This window comes from Arachis hypogaea, chromosome 16, assembly GCF_003086295.3.
Source record: "Arachis hypogaea cultivar Tifrunner chromosome 16, arahy.Tifrunner.gnm2.J5K5, whole genome shotgun sequence".
NCBI classification, from domain to species: Eukaryota; Viridiplantae; Streptophyta; class Magnoliopsida; order Fabales; family Fabaceae; genus Arachis; species Arachis hypogaea.
This window is the reverse complement of record NC_092051.1, coordinates 8,293,670-8,321,297: the sequence shown is the minus strand read 5'-3', so window position 1 is coordinate 8,321,297 and position 27,628 is coordinate 8,293,670. Positions and strand designations below refer to the sequence as shown.

Sequence of the window (27,628 nt, the reverse complement as noted above, 5' to 3'; positions counted from 1 at the left end):
TTACTCTAATATTCATATATGCAGATGACAATAATAACAATAATGAGAGTGACAGATGAAAGATGAATATTAATGTGTTTTAGATAAAATAAAAAATACAATCGCTTTTTAAAAATTAGGTTTTTATTAAAGTTAAAAGAATAACATATAAAATACTCTAAATATTAAATATAATAATTAAAAAATTAAAATTTGTTTAATTAAAAAAAGTTTAATACCTTACTTTAGCATTTAAAAATCAACTTAGATGGAATATTCTTTGTTAGAAAGAAGGGCAAACAACAACAATGATAAAGATTATCATTTGTAATTCTTACATGTATACCTTTTTTTTTTGGGAAAATTATTCTAAAGAACTTAGAAAGATTTAATTATTAAAAAAGATTTTTAATATCAAAATTATTAAAAAAGATTAAATTTTTTATAATATTTAAAAAGAAGAATAAATTTTTTTTATAAAGAGATAAATATATATTTAATTATTTTTTATAATCTTTAATATATGCTGTTTGATTCTCAACGCTATATAGATATGTATGAATATTTATTTGGAATTAATTAGTTAATTAAATTTAGAAAAAATTACTTTAAAAGACTATTAGGGAGATTTAATTATTAAAAAAGATCTTTAATATTAAAATTATTAACAAAAATCAAATTTTTTTATAATATTTATAATATTTAAAAAAAAAGACCAAATCTTTTTATAAAGAGACAAATATATCTTTAATTATTTTTTAATTTTTTAATAATTTTTATATTAACAATTTTTTTCTAAAATTTTAGTAAATTTTATTTATTTATTTATTTATTTTTACTTTTCTAATCTTTTATCCTTTTTCTGTTGGGTAAAGATCACAAAAATAAAAAAATATAAATAAAAATAAATAAATAATTAATAAAAATTATTAAAATTTTAAGAAAAATAAAATTTATCAATATAAAAATTATAAAAAATAAATAAATAATAATTAAAAATATATTTATCTTTTTATAAAAAAATATATTTCTTTTTTTAAATATTATAAAAAAATTTAATCTTTTTTAATAATTTTAATATTAAAATTATTTTTAATAATTAAATCCTCTTAACGGTCTTTTAGAATAATTTTTTTTCCCCCTCACGGTTAATATATTCCATGGCTGGCATATTGTAACAATAATGGCACAATCACGACGCAACTGTGATAAAATAAACCAATTAAAGGCAGCACGTAGTGGGGCTAAAAAGGAGGTAGATACTATCTACTATAAAAAATTAAAGACCCATATGTTAATGGCGCTGAGCAATATAATTAGAATTTATTATTTTTTATTATAAATATTTAAAAATGTAACCTAAAATATATTATTAGATTATTAAAAAAAATTAAAATGTATCGTATTTAATATTTATTAATTAATATAATAATTAATAAATATTAAAAAAATAAGTTCTAATTATTATGGTTAATATTTTTTGTTATCAAATATTTTTGTTCTTTTCACTTCTTTTTTCCTTTAATTAATTTTTCATCAAGTTATATATACAGTTATGAATGCATGTAACAAACTTACTTTGATCACTTGAAAGATATAATATATATAATTAATTTCCACTTGCAATTTTCAGTTTATGGTGTGGAATAATGGATATGATAGAAAATGTTCTTATCCCTTGGTTGCTCAGATCATCAGATCTATAGACTTTATATTTTTTTCATCAAGTAGCATAAGGATGGATATATAATAATCCTCTTGACTGGTGGAAAAAATTATATTATAAATATGTACTAATCCATAATGACTTGAATTGTTGTATGTGATCATTTTATTTTTTTAATTATGGGAAACAATATTTGTACATAATATTTTTGTATTTTCTATTTTACTCAAAATTTTCATTTTGTTTTTCAAATTCAAAATATTTTAGTTTTTTTTGTATTTTTAAATTGTTTAATTTTAATTTAAATTATATTTTCATTAAAATTGTCAATAATCAATACTAATGTGAACTTACGACTATGAACTAGTCAACAATGAATAAATATATAAAAAAATAGATATTTGGAAAAATTTTGTTATTTTGATCAACTGTTAGCTTTTGATAATTTAAGTTAAATGATAAATTAAAACAAATTGGAAGCAAAATTTGAACATTTTAAATTTTTTAGTGCAGAAATTAAAAAAATTTAAACAAATGTTGGAAATATTAAATATATACTTTTCTCTCAATTATATGTCCATTATTTCTTCTTATTGACTTTGGATCCTTCAGTAAAGATAGCTGAATCTAAACCACTAATTAAAGTGGAGTAACTAATTGAATGGCCTAATCTAATAATCTATAATATTATATAGTATAGTGAACTAGCATAATGAACAATAACACAGAGAGTTAGATTTAGTCTTCGTTTAATAAAGCTTTTTGAAAAATTATTTGTACTTTTCAAAAATATAAATACCTCTTTTTATATTTGGTAAATTAAAAAATTTATGTATTTATATTTATAATTTTTAAAAATTAGGAGAGTTTTTAAAAGTATCTATAAATTTTTTTTAAAAAATAATTTGTACTTATCAAAATTAAAAAATCTAATATCATTTCATACGTTAATTAATATTTAAATTTAATTATAATATTAATGTCTATTATTATATTTTTAAATTTTAAAAATTATTTTATTATATATATTTATTAATTTATTATTTATACTTATTAAAAATTATTTTTAATTTAATTTATCAAATATAAATATTATAATTTTTAAAAAGTATTTTATCAAACTAAACCTTAGGTAAATAGACTAAGATATAAGAAATGAACCTGTACCTACACTACAGGACATTCGAAAGATAGCGGCAGTTTAATTGCCAATTTGCAGCGATTTTAAACTATCGCTAAATAGCTTGCCAGCGAAACAGTAACTACAACGCATAAGGGTGCGAGGATGACATTTTGCGCCGATTTTCAGCAACCGCTAGCAGAATTGTCGTAAACTAAGTATTTTGTGTCACAATGAATAGATTGAATGCTAATCGCAACTATTTTAATAAATTATAATAGATAGAAAAACCGCAAACAATTTGTCGTCGCTATCTTCCGTATTTCTTGATAATTTATTATTATTTTACTAATAAATAATTTATTATTTTAATTTTAATAATTAATAATTTTGATACAGATGGATGTGCTGTGCCAAAGATCAAGACTCAAGAGTCACCTATGTGATGTTGTAGGTAGATTTTATGTTTTGGAATGCTAGCTAGAGCTATGTATCTATATATAATACTCCTCATCAACCACTTGTTTTTCAGCTCTCTTTATATTTAGATTTTATTATTCGGTTCGTTTTATAATTTTATTAAATTTATAATTAAATTTTTATAATTTTTTTTAATTAGACATCTATACTCGATTTTTATTAAAATTAACTGAATATTTTTTATAAAAAATATGTGATTAAAGATCTAATATGATTCTTAATTGTGAATACTTTTAATTTTTAAAAAAATATTTTATTAATTTTAATATTTCTTACACTATTAAGAGCTTAATTACAAAATTATAAAAATGTGTAAAAATTTAATTAAAAAATATAAAAATCTAATTATAAATTTAATAAAATTATAAGAACTATCATAATAATTAAGTCTTTTATATATATATTGCATTACCATTCAATAAAATATTCTTACAAAATTTTCATTTTCATAAAATAATAAATGTAATTAATCGATAAAAAAAAGAATTATACCATATATTAACATTCAAGCAAATAATAAGACTTATAAACAATTTTTTAATTGTTCTACTGGTGACCCCAACTTATACATACAGATTAGGGTTTTAGAAAAATAAAAATTAAAAGAAAAAAAAGAAGTAATTATTGGTATGGTGATTTATGCAGGATAAGAAACAAATTGAAAAGCCAATTTTTTCTAATGTGAGTTTATTCCTATTCACTTGATACTGAAATTTCTGCAGTTCTTTTAAATATACATTTTAAGCTGTGCCCTTTAATTTCTTCCAGCTATATTGAATATTTTATGACAAAATCATCTAATATAAATGAAATGGTGGTTTATATCTTATCAGAAACTGCTTTAAAAAAATTTTAAATCCTTCCAGGCTTTTTGTTTGTTGCTTTGTTGTTCTAATGTGCAGAAAATTTATATGTTCAAATGGACGGATGCAACTAATTTTGGTCAGAAAAATTATACTATATGGAATCACAACTATTTAAGCATAATTAATTTGCTTTTATTTTAGGGTACCTTTCAAAACAGATCATATATATAAATAATATTAATCTCAGTTTAATTTAATTTAATTTAATTTGTTGATTGTTTCGTTGAGGGTATCCGTCCACATCATTTTCATATATATGTCATACATATCTTCCTCCCCTATATATGATTATTTTTTTGTTGCATAATTAATATGGACATATTGAAGTGTGTTTTTAAGATGATTGTTTGATTCTTTTCTTTTTTCAGTTTTAGATAATAATGACTTCTTTTGTAATAGTTGTTCTTAGTTTTCTTCCTGAAAAAAGTTATGTGAATATTACTTGCTTTTGATTTTTTTTTTCCCCTTTAGTTGTGGTCATGATTATGAGGACAAGGATCAAGGCAGCCCAATGGAGCTGAAATTAAAATTTAAGGAATAAGAATATAACCTTGACCAAAAAAAAAAAAAGGAATAAGAATATAACAAAATTAAGTTGCGTTGGTATAATGGTTAACTCATTAGTCTGCTTAAATAACTATCGAATTCGAACCCACCTATTGCATGCAGACTGCAATAACTCATTAATTAATGACAAACTTTTAAATTGAATTTTGTTGTTAGCCTGCAAAACTAACAAATATTGTAATATATATATATATATATATATATAAAATTAACTTTTAGTTAATTAATATTAGTCAATTTTAGTATTCAGATTTATAAGTTAGAATTTAAGGTTGAATATTTATAATTTAAAATAAACAAAATAAATTAGTTGATATTAACTAAAAAAAATTGATTACATAATTGTAAAACTATTTAGACCAAATTCCTGAAATATAAGTAAGCGATGTTTTATGATTCATTGATGTTATTCTTAAGGTTTAATTATTCTGTTGGTTTCTATAGTTTCACGAAATTTTTAATTAGGTCTCTATATTTTTTTTTTAATTGAGTCTTTGTATCAAATTTTTTTTAATTGAGTCCCTACATTTTTTTTTTCTTTTATTTGGGTTTTTACACCAATTTTTTTTTAGTTAGATCCCTATAAAATTAAGGTAATTACTGCTAAAAATGACCTAATTGAAAAAAAAAATAGTGCAATGATCCAATTAAAAAGAAAAAAAAGTATACAAATCTAATTAAAAATTTCACAAAACTATAAGGACCAACAAAGTAATTTTTTTTGTGACTCGGACCAACAAAGTAATTAAACCTATTCTTAATGTTCATATTATTATTATTACTGCCTTTTGAGTGATAATTACATTTGGTCTTCTCTTTTGGCTGTGTCATTTACCTACGTATGTCTAATTATTACTTAACCAACACCCACTACTACTTTTTTTTCACACCCTTCATTCCATTACTAACTGAACTCTATCTATCAAAGAGACAAACGCACATTAAATAAAAGAATTGGCTTTCGTTTTCATGTCATTTTGTTAGTAACCATCCATCCAAACACTCCATTAAGCACGTGAATCTTGTGATATTATTAGCTTCAGCTACCTCTGATCTATTTACCAAAAGTAAAACACACTCACATCTTTTGGGGGTTTGCACTTTTCATAGCGACTTCTTTGTCTGTCAAGTGTTCAAAGTTTGAACTTTGAAACATCACTGGAATCTCAACTTTGTTTCAGGCACGTGTAACAAACTATATGTGATGTGTACAAATTCAAATTGTTGAACAACTCTGTGAGAGCAACAAAAATATGAATATTGCCCATGCTTGCTCAACTCTTCTCTTTTTTTTTTTTTTTTTATTAAATAAATGATATTTTTTGTAAAAATTGCAAATTAATTGATAGGGTGAATTGTTAAAACTGTCCCTCAACTTTCATCTGTTATTTTAAATTAATCTTTTAAATTTTGTAACATCAATCGTATTTATTACTAGTTAATCTTCTGTCCAAACTTTATTATTTTGACTTTCTTGTAGAGTGTTTTATTTGAATTTGTAAGAATTTTAAACTTTTCACAAAACGACAAATGTGAAATGCAATTTCTGCTTTGTATATGCAGCAACTCATTGGTCAGCGATAGACTTTTAAATGAAGCTCAGATCCGCAATATATTAGTCCTTGACTTGTCGGACAAATTATTGCTACTATCATGACTTCATTTCACAGACATAATAATTCAACAAAAATAAAATCTCCTGTTAAATTAATTTAATTAATATACATAAAATTATTTTCGAAACAGAAGTCCCACTGAATAAGAATGTAATCCCCACCAGTTCTCTGTAGAAAGATCTTTATCCTCATTCCCAGCCCACTCCATTCCCACAAGAAAACTTTTGCAGTTTTGTCACATTTTTTAATATCCCCTCAGATACCCACTTTTACAGAATCGCAAAGAAATCTTACATAATTGGCAAAGTATTTGATGGAATTCTCTAAAATATTTACAATATAGCCCCAACTCATTTTATTGTATTTGCTTATGAGTAACGAGTAGGGAAACAACCTCAAGCACTTCAAAACTAATTTAACCACTCTCTAACTAACCCCAAACTCAACATCCAAAACGGAGAGCTCAGAGTAACTCAGACTAATAACAATTAATGAAATCAAGCAATTAGAACTCTTTATGCCAATAACATGCGATTAGGACTTGATTTTGGCTTTTGGGTATAAACCTTGGTGTTAAACATAATGCTTCCACTCATTGTAACCAACCTAGTTGCGGCTTCTCCTGGGCACCGCGCGAAGGGAACAATCTGGGCTCTCACATAATCGCGGGGCTCGGCCACCAAAATTGGCTCTCCCTCAACTGGACTGTAACACTGCTACCACCTCGAACTCCAGTACGACGGTAGCATGGGATACCCGCTTGGGATAAGCACAGCAGCAGAGTTAGGAGACAATAGGAGGCTTCTGGTTCCTTCTCTTTCAGTAGATAAACAAGTAAGCAGCAATACCATTGAAGCATTCAACCTAGAACAGAGCAGTAGCATCCTCCGAAGAAGCAAGTGCAGAGTTGCTGTTTGCGCAGTGCTGTTTTAGGTGTTTTTGGAGTGTGATTATTAAATTGGTATTAGAAGTATTTGGGTAGCAAATACACCATAATGAACTGGACTATATTATAAATACTTGAAGCAGCTCCATCGAATGGAACTCTGAGAGAGTCATCAAATACTTTGCCTACATAGTAATCTACAAAGCTACAAATACAAATAGCCAATTCAATAAAAGGGCTAAGAAGAAGAAAGTCGTGAAATTTGAACTCTTTCAAGGTCAAGCAACTTTTTATATCTATGGCCCCTCCTTCCCCAGGAATTAATCATCAAATAGGGAGGGTGAACCAAAATGAACGGTAGAGTTAATAGCAAGTAGAGTGGTTAAAAAATAAGATAAGGCGCTTTCTTTGCAAAGTAAAGTATAAAATAAAAGAGTCCAGTACATCCAAAACAGAATGCTCCTCCATGGCATCTAAGATGTAATTGTAAATATGGCCGCTATGCTCTCTTCTGTTCTACATTTCAAGGGCTGCAAAGGTTCTTCAAATCTTCCTCCTTTGCATACCAGTTTGGTATTATTTTTGAAACATGAGGGTAAAGATCCTTGTACGAGTTCCTAATGGTTCCTTCTGCAACTCCTGTGGCTAATGATATTTCTGCACCAACACAAATAACAAGTGTAATAAAGGAAATAAGGAATAGCTGCAACTATGATATATATGAATATTTTTTTAAGAAACCAATTCAAAAATCCGAATTAGTTCCAAGTTCCAACCCCATATAGATCAACAGATCAACAGACAATTTATACAAACAAATAGGCCAATATGTTTGCAATTTATGCCTTCAAATCTCTCATCTAATCATATAAGTAGTGCACCAACCTTTGAGAGCTTTTTTATCATCTGACAGCTGAGTTATGATGTATATCACTGCTGCAGCAATTGATATGGGACTCCGCCTGGAAGATTGTAATTAGGATTAATAGTAACAGTACAGTTAGCAACTAATTGAAGATTATGAATAGCCAAAAAGAAATTTTGGAAACAATTAAGGTGAAGTGGAATAGACTCCACATGAACGTTAATGAAACCTAACAAATAAGGAATGGATTTATACAAGCAACAATGCAATCATTTGTCATTTAAAAGTGTTCATCGGAAATATGAGTGAACTAGTTATGCATATGTAACAAAGACACACATAATAATGTCCATTCACATGCTCAGAACTCAGACCTCTTGTTTTTTGATAAGGAGACTTCAAATAGAAAGCTAATTCTATACAACCCTCAAGAAGATCCTTGTGTACAACATCGAGTCTTCACTTAGTAGTACACACACACACACACACACCCCTCCTCAGTTTCCACTCTTATACATGCCTCATATCATGGCCCTTGTCATAACACACCATGCAATCCACTTCTCACAAAGAAACAGCACACACAAAGTTAAATGGCATGTTTCAGACCCATATTCACACCTTTCACTCTGTTCTAAAAAGACATGGTTAAATCTAAAGCAAAACTGCAGTCTAAAATATTCATAAATAACTAATTTTAAGCCGATATTCTTCATTTTGTTCTGTTCAGTTTTTGCTTTTACCACCTAAATTTCACAACAAGGGTGTGTTTGTTTCAGGGATAAAACTTCATGGATAAGCACCATATACATTTATTCCACATATGCTTATCAATGAAAACATAATCATAGAGTAGTATGGAAGAGTAAACAAAAACCTGAAATGATGAAAAATCAACCCTTAGCAGTGAGCAGATAAACACAAGAACTCACCGTATATCAAACTCTTCTGATCTCTGAACAGCTTCTTGAGCAGCTTTGACAGCTTGATTATTCATACCAAGATTAGAACAAAATCGCCTCTGAAGAGTTAGATGAAAATAACATAAGTTATACAACAATTAAAGTTATGTGAATAAGCTAATATCTCAATCAAAATAGCATGTTTCATGTCTATACCCCCCCCCCCACAAAAAAAAAAAACACCACACACACACACACACACCCATCCACCAAAAAAAAAAAAAAAAACTCACCATAAAGTCACCAGCATGTATTGTTCCCATCTCCACAGATTGACCTTTCTCCAAACCCAGTTGTTTCACTATGTATTCTTTTGCTCGGCCAATTTCCTTCTTTGACGCTCCATTGGCAACAGAGCAAATTTCTATTTGAAATCCATAGGTTCAGGGAAGCTCATTTACATAGGGAAAGATAAATCAGGAAGCATCCAGATGTTAAAAAAATCATAGGTGGTACCCTTTACAGTGCGTGGCTTGTCCTCCTGTCTACAAGCAATGTAGAGGCAAGCAGCCAATAATGCATCCTGATTTCTTCCTCTACTAGACTTCTGATCTTCAACCCGCTTGTATATCTCATTAGCTCGATCCTTAAAATAAAAAACCAAATGCAACATAAGAGGATTAAAATATTTATTAACTTAACACGAAGAGTTTGAAACCTGAGGTTCATGACAAACAAAAGATAAATATTTAAATAGGACTATCATGGTAAAAAGGAATGACACGTCAAATAACACAGTATTCTTCTGACAAATTTGGCATAATTTTTCCACCAATACACCTAGCTACCACTCATTGCCAAAGGATGGTTTTAAACAGCATGCACAACGAGTATAGTCATCTCCTAGCAATATGAACCTCATGGAATGTTTTAAAGGCATTTATCCATTTCCAAAAAATTGAAGTTTCAGGGATCCAAGCACTTCTGAGCCATACATAATGAATTACTCAAACCTCAAGAAGCAAGTTCTAAGGTCAAATGATTCAAACATAGCATTATAATTACTGTCTTGGAACATACCCAAACAATAATGAAGCCCAACTAGCCAAGAACAGAATTTATCAAATGCTACAACACATGAAAAATAATTATTGATTTGTTGAAGATAGTAGAATTAGAGCTTCGATGTGAACCACAAGTGTTAAATACCCAGTTTCACACAACTTGTATGGCATTCATTAAAAAATGCAGGAACAAGAAAGCTAATCCTGTATGAGAGCATCAGATACCTTGATGGTTGCGACGAGTCCCAACCTGAACACAATCAGCAACAACAGTTAATTTCTCAACTGTCTTGTCTCATTTAAGAGAAAGCTTGTAACTGATCCATCATATATACCAAAATAATGCAAATAATAAAATTCTAAGATTTTAACTGCAACGGTTTCAGTTGATATCACCTAGATTCGACAAATAAGGAAGGGATATTCTGAAAACAAAATTAAATGAAGTAGTTCCGACTGAAAAAAGATTGGTCAATTTAGAACAAACCAAACTAAAACACCACTAAGGTTATCTTTTAGATTTGGACGATTGGAGTTAACATCTAGAGTTGCAAGCACTTGTATTATTGCATTGACAGTGCTACGTTCTAGCAGAATGTTTTCAGTCACTCAACCATGATCATCTCAGACATTACATAATACCCAGAAATCAATCCATCCACATAACCCCTTCTTTAGTTTTCTATTCTTATTCTAACTTTCCAATCACGTAGAACCGTTCCATCACTACAACCACAACCAAGACACACAGTCGCATAAGAAAACCCCAAAGCAAATAAATCACAATCAAACATTATTTTTCTTCCTTCAACTTAATAAAAAAATAAAAAGAAACGCTAATTCAAAACAAACGAATAAACAATCAAATTAACAAAAGGACATGCCGATCTAACAAAGCGAATCATCATCAAGCAGAATTCCGAATTCACATAATTTCTTCAACGAATAAAAACAAAATTCGCAATTGGAAACACAACAAGCGCGCAAAACCGATACCTATCGGACATAGTGGCGATTGTCTTGAAAGCGAGGATGAGACCGCGATCAGGATTAGAGCCACGGTTCTGCCAGCGGCCAAGGGAAGACGAGAACAACTCGCCGCTGGCGCCGTTGGGCTTGGCGATGACAGTGCTAAGGCCACCGTCGGCAAGGAGCGGGTTAGTGGGCCCGCCGACACGAACCGGATCGTTATCCCCGGACTCGTTAGCAAAGGTCCTCCACTCCGAGGTCTCGTCAATGGAGTGGGACTCGAGAACGAGACCGCACTCGGAGCAGACGGTGTCGCCGGCGGAGTGGTCGAAAACCACCTCCGTCTGCCGCTTGCAGTCGGAGCAAAACGCATCAGACATGTTGTCCTTTAGGGTTCTCTTTCTCTCTCTCTCTCACAAACCGTTTATATCTTTCTCCCTCTTTTTTGTGATCTAGGGTTTTCGGTGTTGGTGGTGGTTTTAATGATTCTCTTTAATGTTTTTCCGGTATGATTTTGATTTGGAGTTTCGATTCGAGATGAGAGAGATTATTCCTTCTTTTTATTACAATTTTTCGTGTTTAAGATTATGGATTTTGCAGTTCTGGTTTCGAGGAAGGAAAAGAAGAACGAAAGGAAGAGAAAGCAAAGAGGAGATTGTTTTGCAACAATAGAAGTAAAGGGGGGCGCGTTTGGTATTTATAGAAGAAAAGGTGAATGAGTGTCTTGTTCGGGTTGGGGAAAAAAAGGGGTGAGAATTGAGATAAATAAATAAAATAATATTTTATCATTTATCTTATTTAGAATTTAATTTTTATATTTGGATTTGAAATGTTTTGCGTGTGTGTATATGCGTATGACTGGCTGGTTTAGGATTGTCATGTGGTTTACATGGGTCTGAGATGAGATAGCTTAGCTTGGATGGAAGGTTTCGGAATCAACACTTTTATTATTCAATCCCGCTACGTTACATTTCTGTCAATTTTTACCAATTTTTATTTATAACTGTGTTTAATAAAAATATTTTTATAAATGTGTCTAATAAAAATATTTTTTTTATGATTGAGTCTAATAGAAGTATCTTTATAAAAGTATTTTTTAGATGTGTCCTTTTATACATATATTTAAAATATAATAATTAATTATTATTGATAATAAATTGACAAATAATCTATTGGTACTCTATACTTTTCCTTTATTATTTATTCACTTTAATTAAATTATTAAATTTGTTCCAAACAAATACTAATAGAAAAATTTACAATAAAAATTCTACGTCGAAACAAAATACTTAATCAATTTTAACCAAGTTGTTATAACAATTTTTTAAATTACACTTTTCTTTCTCCTTCTCTTTTTTCATTTTTTTCTCCTTCTCCTCCTTCTCCTCCTTCCAAATTCGCACATGCAGATTCGTTATCGTCATCACCAATAATATCAACATTTTACGAACATTTTTATTAGTTTTGATTTTTTCTACTGCCATCGTTAAATAATTTCGGTTCATTTCTTAATTTATTTTGGTTCATTTGTGTGTTAATTGAAGTTCACTTGATGATGTTGATAAATATTGACCAAATTTTTTATTCCTTAAGTAATTTCGTTTATTTCTTAGTTTAATTGAGATTCATTTGGATCCAGAAATGAATTCGATGTGTTTTTGTTAATGATTGAGTCTTTTTTAGCAAAAAATAATGAAATTATTTATTATCACTTTATTCAATTTTATTATATTTCATTCCATTCCTTCAATTTGTCTTAAAAGTTATTCCAACCATTGGGACAAATTATTTATCGACAACACACCTGGACTGCAAATGAATCGAAAATATTATTAAAGCGAAACCATTTTATAATACCAAATGAACCGAACATTTGTCCATTATATAAATTTGAATTCAGAAACACCTGCGTCTAGAATAAACCGAAAATATTATCAAAGCGAAACCATTGTATAATACTACATGAACCGAACATTGTCCATTATATAAATTCAAATTCAATTCAAAATGTTGGTTTTTGTTAGCAAAATGTTGGTGTTGTTGGTGATTACGATAACAAAAGAGAATGAGAAGAAGAAGGAGGAGGAGAGGAGAAGGAGGAAAAAACGGAGAAATAGAAAAAGAAGAAGACGAAGACGAAGAAGTTGTGTTATTAAAACACACATGTGATATACATTGGTGTGATGAAAGTGGTTTTTATTTAATTTGAACCAATTTAATTGGACTTAATTACCAAACTGTGTAATTGAACGGTAAAATTTAATAGTATACTATAAGCTTCAAATATTCTCAAAATGTTATGTCGGCTAGATATTATTTATTTTCTTGCTTATTTGAGTATAATTTTATACACAATTAATATAAAATAATTTTAATATGCATTTTGTATGTAATGTCATATTAATAAAATTAAATTTTTTTTTTATCAAAGATAAGAAGATTCGAATTTACGACCTTTTAGGTAAGTATGTAGAGACTATATTATTTATGAATAATTATTTAAAAAAATTAAATATAATTAAATAATTGAGTATTTTTATTGTCAATATATTAAAATTAAATTCTTTTATCATACCAATCTTTAAATAAAATTTTAAGTAAACATATAATTTTAAAATTTTGAAAATATGTGTGCGCACGCGCGAGCTAATAAACTTTGAGTTATAGAATATATACGGTAATTTGATTTTATTAGAGAAAATATATAAGATTCAACATTAATACTCCAAGATGATAGAATCCATCAAGGTCAATGCACCAATATGTGGAGGATGCAAGGAATCATGAAGCAAATATGTACAAGAAAGGAGACATAATCTAAAAAATAAAAATAAAGTGTGTGCGAGAGCGAAAAACGCCAATTTTGTTCAAAGAAAATTAATAGTGTGCTAAAAAGTGGATGATAATTTAGTAAGTAATTTAGTAAGTTGATGCTTTGATGGGCATATTAAGACCAACTTTCAATTTGACAATTAAAGCATAATTTGGCTAACTAACTTAATTAAGCTCATTTTGATAAAATAACTTAAACAATAAATGATTCTGTTAAAAGTAACTTATAAATAAGTTATTTTATGTTTGGATTTTTAACTCTAAAAGTGCTTATTTTAAAGAAATGTAATAAAAAGTAGAAGTATTATGAGAGAAGTCATTTTTTTTAACTTCTCTATAAGCTCCAAAATAGTTTCTTAAAAAGTTGCAATTTGATTTTGAAAATTGCACCCGACATTAATACTACTACTTTTCATAAGTCAAAAATTAAAAAAAGTTACTTCTAAAGTTTCCCAAACGGGCCCTAAATAACGAACAAAATAGCAATTAATAACTTATGCTTGCGCGAGCAAAGAATACAAACTTGGTAATATTATTCAAGTGGGTATGTATTGGAATTATTGAATAATGCAAAGTTAAATTGTTCATGATATTCAAGTCTAATGGTTGAAGGTTTAATAAGAGTTTCTCTTTTTGCTTTTCTTTTTTTCTATAAAATTTCTCCTTTTATGTGAGATTTCTCCCTCTTTCTTATTCTTATGTTCTTTAATGATAAAATAGGTTAATCTATTTTACTCTTCACCGTCAAATTCTATCACAAAGCGGGTCGAACCGGCCTATTCCACTAAAGTGATATAAGTTAGGAAACTTTTTCAATGGTCCAGTCCACTTTTTTGGATCTTTGGTGATTCATGTACGGTTAGGTAATCAGTAAAAAATTTGTCTTGTAGTAGGTTGTGTAATGTCTTTAATGTCCCTGCAATAAAATGAAAACTGACCACAAGGACAGTGATAGCTGTTAAGCTTGAGAGTAAAAGTTAAGCCAAACATCAGGTGAGCCAGCCGGTGTAACATGTGTAGCCATTGGGCTTTATATTATTGTTTTTGGTCAGTGGACATTGGGCCTAATTACAGGAAAATGCAAGTAATGTGTGGAGGTTTGAAATTTTAGTTGGGTTTGGTATTCGGTGGCCGCATTGTTGAAAAAATGCTAGTTTAGGTGATGGTGTTAGGGTACAACAATGAAGGCTCTTCTAGAAGTGATGCAGGGATATGAACCTAAAAAAAAAAAAAAAAAACAAAGAAATGATGCAGGGAGGGCTGGTGGGGAAACGGCAAAAAAATTTTGCTTGTTAATGGAAAACGTTGTCGTTTTCAAATCTCAACCAGTGCCCTAATCTGTAGGTGAGAACCCAGCCGTGGTGTTTTGGAGGTTGGCCTTACCCCTCATCTGCTTTCTTCGCTTTGTGCTTTTGCTTACACTGTCAACGTGAGGCTACGTAACCTCAATCACCGTGGATTCCAATTTCGCATGCAACTCGTGTCGGCGTCTACGGATTGGTTAGGTCTTACCTGGGGACAAAGTTATTTGGAGTGGAGGTCGTTCGTCACCGGTGGTGGGTGCAGCTCGTCGTGGTAGGGCGTGAGGCTCTGAAGGTCAGTCGCTGCCTTCCTGCTATTGCTTTCCCGGAAGCTCCAGCAGACAAAACCAGCAACCGGTCCGTGGGGTGGTGGTCATTGTTGTCACTTTGCTTATCCCATCAGTTTAGTTTCTCATCTACCATCGCCGTCGGTAGTCATCCGGGCAAGTAAGCGTCCCTTAGCCATTTTAATTTATTTTTAATTATTTTTTGATTTCATTTACCTATATTGAATCTGTTGCCGAATGTTTTTATCGTTGTTGAAGTAATGTTATGTGTTAGCTGAAATGGATGATGTTTTTGTGGTTGAAAGTTATTATAATTAAATGTGTTGGCCAAAATGATAGTGGCCTTAATTTGTTGGTTTGAGTTGAAGTTCTAGGTAAGCATATGAGTACACGTGGTGTTCCCATCGCCATGTGTAAGTCCGTCCACCTTTGAGACTCATTCTGGCAATTTTCATTTTGTTTTCAATTTAATTTCTCCATCGTGACTTTGTTGTTGAAAGTTTAACCTGTCACTGAAATAATGGAATTTTTACTACTGAAATCTGGTGTTGTTGTTCTTGAAAATTCTGATAAATATTTTATGATCTTGTTGAAAATTTCTGCGATGTGTTAATGTTGGTTTAACCGCATTGTCGACCTCATTAGGTGATTGAGCATAAATTGTGTTGTGAAAAAAGTTGAGGTAACCGAGTTTGTTACTTAATCTCGTGACAAACCCCTGAATTCGCTGCTGCAAAAAATGCTTTATACAATTCGTTTTTTTGTGTAAAATCCTTCGGTATTTATTTTGTGACAACTTGGTTTGTAGCTGTATTGGTAGCAATGTTAGGAGGTAGTGGTGAATGTGTTTGCTTCTCTGTGTCGTAGTTGTAATGCATGTGGTGTTTTTGGAAGTCTGTGTTTGTAGTTGGCAAGTGGAGGCTGTGAGGATGTTGGAATCATGTTGGATAGTAGATGAGGTGGTAAAGTAAGGGTTTTTTTTATCTACGTAAGTGCTAAAGAAGTTTGTACAATCCCTAGTTTATTGTTTGTTACAGTTTGACATGTTTGTCTTTCAGGTAATAATGGCATCAAGTAGCAAGTTTTGGAAGGATGCGTATATGTGGAATGAGCCTCTTGCGGATTACTGGATGGAGGGCAATGCTGGTATGTCGAATCCACAGGTACGATGGGTATACGTGCCATTCTGTTTATATAGTGTGTTAGTGGGATCTAATTGGATGGGAATGGTCTGATACACCATATTGGTGGTATGGTTCATGCAGTTGGTTGTACTCTTAGCAGGTGTGAGGGTTATGTTGTGAGAACTAATATTCTATGTGGTGACTATGATGTGATGAGTCTGATGCGTAGAAGAAATGCTAGATTGGTGTTTTTTTGTTAAGTTAGCCGTGACTGTAGTATTTGTTAAGTTTGCAAAATTGAAAGAAATATGCACTACTTGCATCTGTGACAATGAACGTCGACAAACAAATCCTTTATTAAATAGATTGGCATGAAGATGTTGTAGTGGCCAACCATTATGATGGTTGGGTAAACTGTATGTTAAATTATAACATGATAATGTTATAATTATATTAATTTTATAATCCTAAAAGGAGTTTTTCAGGTCAAGTTTTCAGGGTTGAATTAATAACCATGTTAGTACCTATGAACATTGCATTTGCAAAATTTACTTTGAAACTAATTTAAAATGAAAGGCTTTGATGGACAAGAGCGTTAATATGCATGGATATGCAATATTTAAACAGAATTCATTCCACATAATGAAGTTGGTAGCGAAATGTTTGTCTTAATTTTTCAGGACACAATGTTTGATACGAGAGTGGAGGAAGATGCTGAGTTATCCGATTGGGAAGGAAGGGGGGCTTCAATGTTGCCCGGCTTCTTGGGTTTGGATGGGTTGCGAGCAGAAGATGTTCTTGAAATGGAGTTCTCTTCACCTCAGGAGGCAGGCGGCTTCTATAACAATTACAGCCGACTGAAGGGCTTTGCATCACGGCGAGGCAAGACTGTTAGAAACACTGCCGGAGAGATCGTGCGGTACACTTTTGTTTGTAATAGGCAAGGATTTCGAGAGAAGAAATGGTTGGAAAAGGTTGATCGCAAAAGGGAGCATAAGGTAGTTACCCGATGCGGATGCATGGCGGAGATGAGGATAAAGAGGAAAGACGGTAGTGGGAGGTGGTATGTCTCGCGTTTTGTCGAGGAGCATAACCACGAACTTGCGTATGGGAAGCTTATTGATTATCTGCTGTCACACAGGAAGATATCTGAGGTAGAAGTTGCTCAGCTAACAAGCATGAGGGAGATTGGGATTAGCATACCTAAGATTTATGAGTCTTTCGCAGCACAACTAGGGGGTTTTAATCTGGTAACATTCACAAAGCAAGATATGTATAATGAGATACGGAAACAAAGAGGTCTGCAAGGCGGAGATGTAAGTGCGGCTATTAGGTACTTGGAAGGTCTGGCACGCATGGATGGGAAAATGTTTTGGCGTTACAAGTTGGGGACAGGGCAACACCTATGCAACTTGTTTTGGAGCGACGGTCGTTGCCAGGAAGATTATGGGATTTTCGGCGATGTGCTAGCATTCGACGCTACGTATGGCCGCAACAAGTACAACCTACCCGTTGTAGTCTTTTCTGGAGTAAACCACCACAACCAGACATGCGTATTTGGAACAGCAATGGTCTCCTGCGAATCACAGGAGTCATATATTTGGGTTCTTCGCCAGTTTCTGGAATGCATGCAAGGTAAGGCACCACAATCGGTCATCACGGATGGCGACCCAGCCATGCGGATAGCAATCCAGTCTGTATTTCCTGATGCACATCATCGGTTGTGTGCCTGGCATCTGCTGAGGAACGCGACTGCTAACATAAGCGACTCGAGATTCACACAAATGTTTAGACACTGCATGTTGGCAGATATGGAAATCGATGAGTTCGAAGCGCATTGGGAGGCAATGCTCAACGAGTGCGGTGTTAGGGAGGTTGAGTGGGTTAAGGACTTGTACACCAAAAAGCACGCTTGGGCCACCGCATACATCCGCGGTAGATTTTTTGCTGGAGTACGGACTACCTCTAGGTGCGAGTCACTACATGCCAAACTAGGGAGGTTTGTCGAGAGCAGGTACGGGGTGTTAGAATTTGTCAGAAATTTTCAAAGGTGTGTGGATTTTCTGCGTGACACCGAGGACGAGCTAGACTTTCATTCATGGTACGGAACACCTGTGCTATAAACAGAGTTTGTTGAGCTGGAAAAGTCCGGGTGGACGATGTTCACCCGCGAAATGTTTCTCAGATTCCGGGATAGCCTGAAACGGTGTGTTCGTGTTAGAATATGTGAATTTAACGACACTGAGAACCCTCATGCATACACTCTCCAGAAGTATCGAAGGCCTGAGATGAATTGGAAGGTTTATAGGGACCCTGTCGCGAACAGATTTACTTGCACCTGCATGCGTATGGAGTCGTTTGGTATTCCTTGTGTGCATATCCTTTCCGTGTGTGTTAGGCTTGACTTAGTGGAAATCCCTGAAAGCCTAGTGCTGCGCAGGTGGTTTAAGGCAGCCAAAATGGAGGTCCATAACCAATGTGTTGAGCAACACACTGCTGACCGAAGTGTGACCTATAGGACACGATTGGGTGCTTTCTCCCAGCTATGTAAGCGTTTAGGGCGCGTTGCTTGCATGAGTGATGAAGACTTCAAGCTTTACTCAAAGAAGCTTCTGAGTGATGCTCTCTTCCTTAAAATAAAGTACGGCCTAAGACCATCAACGGATGATATCACAGCAGCACAAGATTGCGGGGTGAAGGACCCGATTCGTGTTAGAACAAAAGGCACGGGTCGGATGAGTCAAGCATGTGGGTCTACCCCGAAAACCAAAAGAAAGTGTAGCACATGCGGGAAGCTAGGGCACTGGAGGACTAGATGCCCCAACGGAGGCGCACAACCTTCAGCGAGGAATGATAAATCACCTGCTGGGATAAATAAACGCAAGCGATCAAAGGTTACCACCTTACTTATTCCTGCATGGACTATTTACTATGACACGTTACCAATAAAATCAACTCTATAAAAAGGTTCAATACTAATGCAATTTAATTCCTTTAACTAAATTAATTCTGTTCTGGAACAGCAGTAGTTATTTCATTATTATGTGTCTCAATGTTTTTTATCTCCAATATTCAGAAAATAAGGCTGTGGGTAAAGAAAATAAACATAGTAATTAATGCACGTAGGGCATTCTTGATGTGTTATTTTTTTGTTTACCATTGAGCTGTATGTTAACAAGTAACTAGTTTTGCAGGCATATGATATGGTCACGACGATGAGGAAGAAGCAGTCCTCGTCGTAATAAAATTAAAGTCAAAACTTCCTTCTGGGCTTTTCTTAAACCAATTTTCTTACAATACTGTCAGGTGGAGAAGTTTTTTAAACCAATTTTCTTGTTATTAGCAACCCTATTACTAACTTTAGAAAAGTACTAATAGAAAAATTATTGTCTTTTGACTACATAAACGCCAAACACCAAACACCAAACACCAAACCGCATGAACCATGACCCATCGACCATGTCCTCACCCTCTCCATTCCAATTGGAACTGCTTAATGACACCAGTTCCCGAGGAGCTTAATTAAATTCCATAATCAATACATTAATGTCCATAATCCGTTTTCACAACCTTCCAGCAAACACTTTCTACCCTTTCGGCTACCACAGTTACGATAGAAACTTGTGTGCTCTTCGATTTACTCCGTATTAAATGTTACACTTCTATCTCCAAAAAACTTTCAACCACACGTGGAAAGACTTTAAATTTAACTTCAATTGCATGCAATGCACTGTAATTTAGAACAAAATAATGCCTAGCTTCATGACTATTTATGCAATGAAAATAATATATCATATTCGAAGTTGTGTGTAACGATATTTTTCAAATTTTTTTTTGTGCCAACCCTTGTAAACCACGCATAAAGAAATAGATTGTAAGTATTACATAATAACGTAACAAGAAGATAAATGTTAGAGTCACGACCCAAAAAGATGCATAATAAACCCTTCACCACAAACCCTAAAACCGTCAACCATGATCCCTAACCAACAAACCCCCAACCCCAGAAATAGTAAACCGTCAGCCCAAGACCAAAGAAACATTATCCACGGCCGTGCAAGGTGTCCCAAGAAGCCAGCCGCTCCCTAAGCCGAGCGTTCTCAGCCTCCAGTTCAGCGACACGGGAGTCGACGGACAGACTAGATATCCGCTCCAACTCCAGAAGACGTTTCCTGCAACTCTGAGCCACGTAGTAATTGTAGTCGAGGATCTCCTTCCCAGACTCTCCAATAACCACTTGCAGGGATGATAAAGCGGCATCTTGCCTGGCCAGGCGTTCGTCGGCTGAGAACCTGCCGTAGGCCACAAAGTTGACTCCGTCCGGTGGGCCCCCCACATGCATCACAAACCCATAGTAGCGGTCGCCCTGGACGTATACGCAATCGCGGGGCTCAAACACTGGAGGCTCTATCTTAAGGGCGTCACATGCCCTGCACAACATCTGCTCAAGGTCCTCCATGATGACAAACTGGTCAGGATTCACCGTGGGGACAACCTCTAGACTTTCAAACCAGAAAAAACAATAACAATGAGTAAACATAAAGGATAACCGGGAAAAAAGATAATATGAAACCGCCTACCGTCGTCGTGGAGAGGGGCGCCAGGGCGAGTTCCTCCGGAAGAACCACTTCCATCACCAACGCTGGGGCTCGACATTGTTCCAACCCAATGAACAGCGATTCAGTCACAAAAGGATGTAACAACCTTCAATACTATTAACAAATTCCTCAGCGAAGTAATCTCAAACATCAAACTTATTTATATTTATATACGACATGCCTCATCACATTCTCCAATCCAATTATGTATACACAGTTATCTCATTGGACAGTCACACCGCTTCCCCAGGGCTTTGAATTCGATAATAAATGCATTAACCTCACCTATCCATTTTTCCCACCCTCCACCATATGTTCAACGCTTTTTCATTTTCACATTAAACGCGTCACATTATCTTTCCTCTATGTGATACACGAAACAAATTTAAAAAACACAAAATTCACATCCATGATATTAAACTACCCTAAACTATGCAGATTACATAAAAAATTAACTATTAACTATTCATATATTAAACGGCTAAGTATCTGCCCGAACCTTTAACATTCTTCTGACTGCACGTGGAATAATGTATACTACTACAGGTCTAGAAAAGTATAGCTAAGTAACAACTTTTGTTTAACAACGTCTAAACAATGTATTATAATAATATTAATAGAGTAAATTTAATTAGGAGAGTGCTAGGGGAACATTGTTGAAAAATCTTCTTGGTCATCTATTCGTTTCCAATAATTAATACCATTCCCCATACAGTTTTCAATTTTCATCACCATAATATAGTTAAGCTTACTCTAACGTTTAATATTACGCATGCATTACTGAGAACGTATCTGCTACACTCAAGTTCAGGTTTCCAACAGGGTCGGTGGACTTATAAATATGGAGGCTACACTCCTATGCCACACTCCAAACCCTATAATTTAAACACGTATCCCCATCCCCATCAAAATAGGAACCAACAGGAACAAACTGAAAATGACAATCGACTGTTTTTCAAATATCGCTTTCATTCCCAACGACATCTGGGTAGCAATAACCATTAAAGTTGCATCAGACTCCATTCGCGACCTGTGCAGTCTCAGAATGACCTGTAAGGCTGCACGCGATGCGGGAGAGGCCGATATTGTTCATCGGAGTGTTTCCATCCCACCACCGCATGCCACGTCGTGGTGGTGGTGCCTCAGCCCGGAGGCAAAGAGATTCTTTGATCGATGCATGGTAGCTGGCCATCCAGAGCTTCTGTTTCGGGAGGCACTTCGGGAACTCTTCATCAGACGTAACGAAAACGTTGGCCTCCAGATGCTGAATAGTGCAAACAGTACAGGCCATGCAGCAGCCAAATACGCACTGACCATGACGTTGCTGATTCGCACGGACGACAACGACGAAAAACAAAAAGGGCTGGAACTGTATCGCGAGCTTGATGCGGCAAGTTCACTCGCTGATTATAAGGCAAGGTGCTTTTCAATTCTGACAATCTCGTGGCCAAGTGAGGTCCAAATGCCCCGTATAGAAGAACAACACACCGTCTGTGCCTCACCTAGGTGCTCCACCAGGGGCCACATGCCTCTTCTGTATGACAATCGCAGACGTGCAGCAGAGCGAAACTCCATCCATGCTTTCGGAGGGGCCGCTCATATCCCCTGCATCCAGTGTCGCGCAGACTACGACCTGCAAGTCTTCGTCAACCTCCCATGAGGTAATACAATTTAATTACAACCTGTATATTAAACGTTAAATAAATGAGTCGATACAATTGAATTACATACTTGTTTTATATTTCATTTGTTAGAATTAAGTATTGAAATTTATATTTTATTTAATAATATTTTATTTCAACCGGAACCCTGTCCTTCATCAAACCAAAAGTTAGGCTAGTTTATGCTCCTTGCAAAACGACACATGTGAGCCCCACATTCGATAAATTTCCAACCGTTGGAAATATTACAGTTGCACAATTTCAATTTCCTGTTCAAATCACAGGAGCCACCCTCGTTGCCTTTAAAAACCACCAAAACCAACATCCCATTTTAAACATACTCAACACAACTCTAGAAATACTATGTTGTTTTCCTAGGGAGGGTCCCTGGTATCTATAGTTCCTGGCCGGCCTGTCATAGCCAAGTTAACGAATTTAGCGGCAACCTCCATAAGTCTTACAAAACCTTCGATGAAGCTCGTATGGCGTTCGAACAATTCTTATCTGCCAGACGATTACAGACTCAGCTCACCAACAATGGTCCTATAGTGCATCATATTCATGCAACATCCATTCGGCACAACCCATCACCGATTCCTGACCAACTACTCCCTTTCGACGAAGGCATACAGGAGCAACGTCAAATTGAACGAGGGGACAACCACTCAACTGTCCGTCAAACCAACCGATCCAACCAGAGGCGCCGGCAACAAAATCCCTACCCGTGTATCCTATTTATCTTCGTTACCATCTTCGTCCTATACTTAACTCTGGTTAGGAAGTAGGCTCCTCTTAACCTTAGTTATAACAGCACCTACCACCATGTGTTACCTGCTTTGTAGCAGTCTTACTTTTCACTGTCTTCCGTTGTTTACTTTTTAACGTATATTCTATTGTATTAATTAGTCTAATGTTCACTTCACGCATAACATCAGCTTATTATTCTAGCATAACTGTTATTAACTCAGTGAAGTATAATTATTCATACGTGATTTTAGCACTTTAATCCGTTAATCCATTTACCCTCCTCTTCTGTTCACGACTGAACAAATACGGTACATACAGGCTAAGATTTTTAGATATAGATAATTTTAATGTGAAATGCGACAATTTTTGTTCATTTTGATATTTTACATTCCTGTTATGATAGTACATAACGTTACTGAGGTTTTGTAAAACAAATATTTTTTTAAAATATAAAAAGATAAAACGTCGTTTTTGAATAATAAATATTTTTTTATTATAAAAAGACAAAACGTCATACACGTTTTTTAAAAAAAACATTTGTTTTTACCCTAAACAAAATAACTTCGCCAATGTAAGTCACAAGAAAAAACCACAAGAATCTTAAGATCTGCTTCCTTTGGGGATTGAAAATGACACACATTTAATTAATGATAATAATTTGACGAAACACATACAGCTACAAAAATTCATTATAAACTGAAAACTGATATAGGAAATGTATAATGCATAAAAAATAATTTCATTGTACAATGCAACGATGCAAGTAAGCCAAAAAAACTACTAAATTCTGTACCGACTCTCTGACACCTACAACTAATAAGCAGAGATTATTATCTGCGTAATAAAATGAACACAGCAAAACGATAAACAGCTTCCGTGACAAATATAATTGCTTCACTTGCTAAAAGAGACATGAAAATGTATAGCACAAAGTACATTAAGAAGTTTAATTCATCTCTCAGCCCTACTAGGAAGTAGAAAACGAGACTTGATGAAATGGACATGAGGAAAAGGAATGGCATGACAAGAATTGTCCAAGTTAAAATACTAGTGCACTTTAATGATGGTCAGATTATTCACATTCATGCATCCGATTGAGACTGTATTTCTTCCTTGAATCGAAGTCTAAATACATATAAATTCTGTACAACCCGGTTGTTACATTTATAGGAAACAGACATTTCTTTTATAGATTCAACATTCTGTGATGAATTGGAGAACTTCTTTCAGCAACCACCTGTCATGCAAGTGACACATTTGAGTTGAAAGTGTTAAAATTTAAGTCAAGATTGGAAATCTAAAAAAATATCAACCGAAAAGAACAATACAGAACATAAAGTTGGCAAAAACAAAGTACAAAACAGTTAAAGTGGTTCATCGTCTTTTCTATTTTCTTCATCAAATAAGAACAAAAGTATTTAAAGGGACAATAGAAAGTAAAGCGAGCCTCTTTAAACGATTCAAAAAAATATTTAAAATTTCAATACAAGGGAAGAAGAAACAGTGTCAGAACAATGGGAAAAACAACAAACAAAAACAAGAACAAAACAGAAGCATACCTGAACCGGATAAGCTTAGAAGACAAACATGGGTTCCAGCCAAGAGAGCAAACCGTGTCTTTTCCTTCCACTAAACAAAACACAAAACCCATGTTTTGTTTTCCATAGCAAAATGGAAAGAACCAAACTTGCACCTTCCAACAATGTAAAAGAACAGAAACCACTGAACCTGTGTTACATACTAAAATTGAAGAACCAAGCCAAAACAATGCAGAAAGATGCAACATTAGTCTTATGCTAATAAAGCTTTCAGTGCAAATAACATAGAAGAACAGAACAAAAAATTGCGCCACAACAAGATACACAATGTAAAGAAATGTAGAGTAACGTTAAATTCAATAAGTTTCTTTCCAACAAAGAAAAAATGCTGAATATATGCAGCCTCATGTGGCCAGCGAAGTCAAAAAACACAATCACGTGTACGACATGTCATGCTTTGAAATTTATAAGGTAGCAAAACTGAAACAAGATGTCAACAACATATATGTACCTCTCCAAAAAAATACCCTTTTCATGTTGCGCAGAATGTGTCTCCCGTTTGTGAAATTTGGTCACTTTAAATTGCTTCACGTGTCCCTCCCTCCTGACGAAAACATGATTTCTAGCCAAAGACCAAGGTACATGTCGGCATAACCTTTGTATTCTTCCACGTCTGTTCTAATGTGCGCACGCAGCATTTTCTTATCCCCCATTGTGGGCCTCGTCCTCAGGAAGTCAGCAACAAAGACGTGCACATTAACAAAAAGTTACTGCATTTTTTATTTCTATTGCGTAATTATTCGACGGAAAAAGAGATTATAAATCATATCAGTTTCAATTTCCTGCATTCCTATTGGATATCGTGCTAACAACAATCATTATAGACCGTGTTGCCAACATCACGAGGTAGCATCGAATTACTTAAAACAGAAATTTTCGAATAGCCTGCGGAAACAAATATTGTTAGAGCTACCAACTGGGATGAAATAGAAGTAAAATGGAGCAAGAAAAAAAATGATAGTGTTTGAATGAACGAAGGCTGAGACAGAGTTGTAGAGTTATCAGAACTAAAGCAAGAGTTTCTCGTGGCATTTAAGTACAAAGGAGAATCCAAATTTAAATCCGCGGAGATTCGTTCGACTGCTTCCGAAATTGATTACTCGAGTTTCAGAGGTTTTCATATTGATCACCATCATATGAATAGGAAAATTATTTCCCATACAGCGGTCATCTTCATGGAAACTTATCAAACTTGAATAATCAATATCAGAGTCACTCAAATGAATCACCGGGAATTTAAATTTAAATTCCCCGTTATACTAAAAAACAACGAAATAATCTTGCTTTAACTCCGGTAAGTATACAACTCCGTAACAACCTTCATTCAAACAAACGCTAAAATCTTCTCTCTGCCTCCATTTTACTTCTATTCCATCCCCAGCTGGTAGGTCCAACAATATTCAAGTTTTCAAATTACATTACAATAATTCTTTGATCTCTAACTGGCAGAATAAACCATAACCAAAAAGCCAGCAACTTTTGATGCAACATGAAACAAACCGAATCATCAACTTATTCACCATTTTCGGGTACCAAACAACTATTTGTGAATTTATTTACCAGCACTAATCCCCTTCTTAATTAATTATTTAATAATTGTAAGCCAATCATCAACTGATTAAAAAATATAAATGACACAAGGACAAACTTCAACGTCACTCACCTCGCCAATTGATACACACTAACTGAATGGCCTATGGCAGAACAATATTGGTTTTGCATCCAGATCTCTCATCCCATACATTCCGGCAGTATTCTATAACCAAAAAATTATATAAAATAAATTCAACGAACGAATAACCTCTTTCATAACCAAAATTAGAACATCAGGATCTCCGAATACAGGTGGTTATACTTACAGTTTTTCCAAGGTCTGGGTGTGCTTCCTACATTTGTCCCACCACACTGCACACTCGATCGGTAATCGCTGACATAAACACTCAGGATTTCATCCACCTAATACAACCGACTTTCAGATCCGTCGGAAGGCATCTATCTCAGCCTCTATCAAACAGATTTCAGATTAACCAAATTTAAATGAAGTTTGACATCAACAAAGAAAAATATCACAAACCTGAATGGGAGAAGATGGGCCCCACCACTTAGGTAGCAAACAACAAGGGCAACCCATATCTATCCCTATGATGCATGCAGCTGGAACTACTAGATCTGCGAGGTATTAAGTTTCAATTACAAACACTGTTAATGACAATCAATCGGCTATTTGAAACAAGATAAAATGACAAAATTCAAAGAAATGCAAAAATTCAAAAACAATGATATCAATAACAATTACCAGGAAATTCAAAGAAAACTACACTGCCTTACACACCAAAGAAAAGAAATCGTTCAAATTAATACCTAAGTTGGAGCCTCCATATCTGGAGTCGAAGGGGTTCGGTTCACCGGTATGCCACTGTTGGGAGGGGATGGTCCACGCTGCTTCTTGGCTCTCCGGCGCTGCTTGGAGGCGGTTCTTCAACGGGACTCGCATGCGGTT

The 27,628-nt window shown here is 33.8% G+C and overlaps 2 protein-coding genes across 2 annotated transcripts; one reads left to right on the top strand and one right to left on the bottom strand.

Annotated features, from left to right (window-relative positions):
• Positions 1–7,441: 7,441 nt before the first annotated feature.
• LOC112755582 (transcription initiation factor IIB) lies at positions 7,442–11,710 on the bottom strand. Its single transcript, XM_025803760.3, has 7 exons — positions 11,008–11,710; positions 10,237–10,261; positions 9,464–9,593; positions 9,241–9,371; positions 8,978–9,066; positions 8,066–8,142; positions 7,442–7,837 (listed from the first exon to the last, which is right to left on the bottom strand). The coding sequence occupies exons 1-7, from the start codon at positions 11,358–11,360 to the stop codon at positions 7,704–7,706; spliced, it is 939 nt and encodes a 312-aa protein (XP_025659545.1). The 5' UTR covers positions 11,361–11,710; the 3' UTR covers positions 7,442–7,703.
• A 4,512-nt stretch (positions 11,711–16,222) lies between these two features.
• LOC112756567 (protein FAR1-RELATED SEQUENCE 5-like) lies at positions 16,223–18,647 on the top strand. The gene is made up of 5 exons (XM_025805184.1): positions 16,223–16,263; positions 16,308–16,362; positions 16,459–16,546; positions 16,666–16,769; positions 17,205–18,647. The coding sequence occupies exons 1-5, from the start codon at positions 16,223–16,225 to the stop codon at positions 18,645–18,647; spliced, it is 1,731 nt and encodes a 576-aa protein (XP_025660969.1).
• Positions 18,648–27,628: the final 8,981 nt, after the last annotated feature.